The 4,191-nt window shown below is 43.8% G+C and overlaps 1 protein-coding gene across 1 annotated transcript; it reads left to right on the top strand.

The window, feature by feature from the left end:
- The first annotated feature begins 275 nt into the window (after nt 1-275).
- LOC120677912 lies at nt 276-3,690 on the top strand. The gene is made up of 4 exons (XM_039959099.1): nt 276-1,675; nt 2,731-2,886; nt 2,967-3,156; nt 3,372-3,690. The coding sequence occupies exons 1-4, from the start codon at nt 371-373 to the stop codon at nt 3,482-3,484; spliced, it is 1,764 nt and encodes a 587-aa protein (XP_039815033.1). The 5' UTR covers nt 276-370; the 3' UTR covers nt 3,485-3,690.
- The last annotated feature ends 501 nt before the right edge of the window (nt 3,691-4,191 follow it).

The following is a 4,191-nucleotide window of genomic DNA, read 5'->3' as shown; positions in this document are numbered from 1 at the left end:
CTGCCCTGGAAACCGGAGAAGGGTGAAAAACAAACGGTTTTGATACTTGGAGGTTGCAAGATTCCTGGTTTTGTACATCGAGGTTGAAAATCGAACTAGCGCAATAATTGAATGTCGTAAAATGGACTTTTTCCAAGAGAGTATAGAAAAGATAACCGGGCCCATTCACCAAACACCCAATTTGTGGCCCAATCCCAAGAGAGCAGAGAGAGAATGCACGAGAGCGCATTCGAGTCCAAAACGGCTACTAAACGGCAAGCGCCCGCTCACCTCCTCGTTTGAATTTTGAACTCCCGAATCCCGAAGAGGCGTGTGCTATTCGGCTCCTCGTGTCTGGCGAGAAGCGTAGGCAGGCCACCTGCTCGACGCAATGCGCCAGTCGCCGCCGCGCCTCCACGGCCGCCGAGCGGGCGATGAGGGGGCGACCGACCGCCTCAGTGCGCTCCCCGACGCGCTCCTGCACCGCGTCCTGTCGCCACTCAAGGCGTGGGAAGTGGTGCGCACCTGCGTGCTCGCACGGCGGTGGCGCCACCTCTGGGCATCCGCGCCCTGCGTAGACCTCCGCCCCAGCCGCGACGACGACGCGCCCGAGGAGTTCCCCCGCTTCGTGCGCCGCCTCCTCCGCGGCCGCGACGCGTCGGCGGCCGTGGACATGCTCCGCCTGCGGTCGAGCGACGCCGACGGCGCCTTCGACGAGAACGACGCCAGGTCGTGGATCCGTGCCGCGATCAAGCGCAAGGCTCGACTCGTTCATCTGATCGGGCATCGCGACGGCCTCTCGGCGCTGGACCACGCGGACTTCGCCTCCAGGCACCTCAAGATCTTGAAGCTGTCCTACGCCCTACTTGACGACAACATCCTCACGCATCTTTCTTCTCGGTGCCCGTCTTTAGAAGAAATGGATCTCAAGGATTGCTTGATTTCGGGCAATGAGATTTCGTCCTCATCGTTGAAGACCTTGGTAATGGTCAAATGCAATATGTTCTGGGGCCTCTCTATCACTGCTCCGAAACTTACGCTGCTGCGCTGCATTAAGCCAATCGGCCAAGCCCCGTCTTTCAAGAACTTGGGGTCACTTGTTGCGGGCACCATCGTACTTGATGACTACTGTTTGAGTGATGATTTTGAGGACTTCAGCAAGGACGAATTAGATGAAACCACTGATGATGATGAATCAGATGATACCAGAGATGACAAGGTTGGTTATCACAAGAACAGGAAGCGCAAGATGAAACCTATGGTTATGTCTGATGATGATGAACTGGATAGTGATACTGATGATGATGATGATGAAGTTGATGAAACCAGTGATGATGACAGCGGTGATGGTAAGAAAAGGAAGCGCAAGGCTGGAGCTGGATATGGATTTGGTTTGCCTCAGAAAAGACATAGGCCTGGTGGTTACAAGGATGCTAATGATTATGGCAGTGATATTGAAAGCGATGATAACACTGTTGAATATAGTGACATTGCAAATGACTGTGATGAGTCTGGGTATGATGGTGTTGGCCAGAGTTCGGGGAAAGATGGTAGCGGTAAGGTCTATGGTGAAAATTCTGGACACAGTGACAGTAAAGTTTTAGGTGGTCATAATGTTCTTCACAGCCTTTCAAATGCTAAAAGTTTGGAGCTGCTAGCTGATGCTGGAGGTTTAGCCACCATCACCCTTTTTTATGTCTATATCTACTTCAGTATTTTTTTTATTTTCATCAACATGTCAAAATATAATTTCAGGATAAGTCTCTTTTTCTTGTCTATTTACTATGAAAGTCGTATCTATGTTTCATCAGATCACAGTATGTCCCATGCACACATTTTCTACATTTTGTCTTAAACTAAAGTAGCATCAACTGGTTTGGTACTCGTAGCTGATCTATGAAAGAGTTCAGATAGAGAGTAATTCTATGTTTTCCATCATCAAATGTAAGTTGGGAGCCTGGGAAATAGATCGGCTACCAAAATGATGGTGCTACAAGAGTTTTGTTCGCCATTTCTTACTTTTGGAACAGCGCGGCTCCTTAAACAATTTCTGTCTATGCATTAGCTCAGAATTAGTTCATAGAAATATTGTGTCCTGACATCAATCTTGGGACAATTCCCATTTACACATTTATATTTATACTAAAAAATGTCCCCTGGCAATATATCATTGTGTCATTATTTTTGTACATTTTGCTCTTTAGTAACATCACCTGATTGCTTAGCTGTCGCAGGAAAGAAATCAGCCAAAGAAAATGATTTCTATCCCTGATTTGTTACACAGATTAATCGATTTCCTACCAAAAGTATTTTGCTACAAGAGAGCATTGTTTGTCATTATTATTGCTGCTACTGCAACGATGGTTCTTACGGCAGTAAGGCGATGTGTGGCGAGTCACCACTGCCCAGCCGCCTAGGCAGGCTAAGGCGACGCCTTAGCCCAAAACAAGGGAAGCGCCTTGTCGCCTAGGCGATGCCATGAAAACCATGACTGCAACAGTGTATATCTGCAAATAATTGTCACCTACATATTAGTGCATAGCTAGTCCTTCAAAAATCTTTGCACATTTATACTAGTAAATGAAGATGCATTGCATTTTTGAAGATGTTAACACCTTGGCCATATATCACTATGTTTGTATTCTTCTTATCTGCTTATTGTATAATTGGTTTCACGAACAATGTGAAGGTCAATTCAATTCCAGTTGTTCTTTGTTGAAAGGCTAAAACCTCAATTTTGTGTATATGAAGGTGATTCTGACTAGAGAACTGAAAAGTTGCCCAAGCTTTAGCAACCTGAAGACCTTGTCCCTTGGTGAGTGGTGTATGGCTGCTGACTTTGATGCATTAGTCTTCTTTCTGCAGCATTCACCTAATTTGGAGAGGCTTTTTCTTGAACTTAAACTGGTATGAACATTTACGTATCTTGTGTATGTTACTTAAATGCTGGGTACATCTGTAATAACAACCATGTTGTTCTGCAAAAGAACTTCAATCTCAGGAAGCCATTGGAAATTGGTGTCAAACCTAAGGGAAGATCTTTTGCTTGCAAACATCTTCAAATGGTGAAGATCAAATGCTCTAAGGATGATGCAAGAATCCATAAGCTGGCATTTTTGTTCAGAGCAAATAGTGTACCAGTGGAGAAGATTTTTGTCCGTCGAACTGGAAGTACATGTGAGTCATACCTTCTCTTCACATATCTGATTTTGTAGTTGTTTACAATGCTGTGCTATGTTACTACTTTATTCCTCAGTCCTTCAAATGCTAGACGCTATGATTCAATCGAAGTACAGCTACATCATATAGGATCTTCAGTTTTTACTCAAGCTTTCTTCTACTGTGCTGGATTCTAATCTATGTACACATCCACTATGTGATACTTCTACCAGATCTTCGTGGCAAGAAGATGATGAAGGATCTTGCTAGGCATGAACATGTAAGATGGATTGCTCACGTGTGTTTACCCTATGTTGGAACGTTCTTATCTTCTCTGGGGAGTTAAGACACATAATGCCTTCAGTTAACTTTGCTTTCAATCATTAACAACTAAATCTGCTATTTTCTTGGGTGTTTCAATGCTTCAGTCTCTCTTTCTTACAGAATCCTGTGGTTGTCACAATGACCATGTTTGTTGCTGAGTTTCCATGCTTATTTAAGTTAAGAAATTATGTAATTTTCCTGCCCTGATGATGTAGGACAATAACCTTTGCTCTAATTTCCGTGACAATTGTTGGATTAACTGGTAATACATTCTGGGATATAGGTATAGTAATCCAGATTTCAGCTGTTCTAGCTTTTCAAGTGCTGTCTATATACATCTAAAGCTAGAATTACAGGATCTTGAAAGCGAATCTTCTGTATATTACCATTGCAATTTGTTTGCTCTTTTGTGCTGTCACTGTCTGTGAGCTCCGTTTGTTTTCTCCATAAAAGATTATTAAAAATTCCTAACTACCGTTGTCTTCTCCCATCTCTCTAGTCTCGAGCTCTCGTTGCCTAAATGCCTGTTGCCTCTTCTGCTACTAGGTCTTTTTTAAGATTTTTTTATCATCTTCCTGTATGCTGTGCTGGCAGTCGAGTAATCCAACAGTACGAGCAATAAGCTAAGATTTACTGAAATGTTAGTTACAGCAATTGGAATTATTTAAAATATGTACTATTTTGCCACATTGCTTGCCTTCATTTTGAACCCATTGCAACGAGTGCGCT

This window comes from Panicum virgatum, chromosome 6N (genome assembly GCF_016808335.1).
Source record: "Panicum virgatum strain AP13 chromosome 6N, P.virgatum_v5, whole genome shotgun sequence".
Classification (NCBI taxonomy): domain Eukaryota; kingdom Viridiplantae; phylum Streptophyta; class Magnoliopsida; order Poales; family Poaceae; genus Panicum; species Panicum virgatum.
This window is presented reverse-complemented; position numbering and strand designations above follow the sequence as displayed.

Coding starts and splice junctions, on each gene's coding strand:
- LOC120677912 (XM_039959099.1), top strand. CDS start 371: ATGCGCCAGTCGCCGCCGCGCCTCCACGGCCGCCGAGCGGGCGATGAG. Junction 2,887..2,966: donor TTTTTCTTGAACTTAAACTG/GTATGAACATTT, acceptor GTTCTGCAAAAG/AACTTCAATCTCAGGAAGCC. Junction 3,157..3,371: donor CCGTCGAACTGGAAGTACAT/GTGAGTCATACC, acceptor TACTTCTACCAG/ATCTTCGTGGCAAGAAGATG.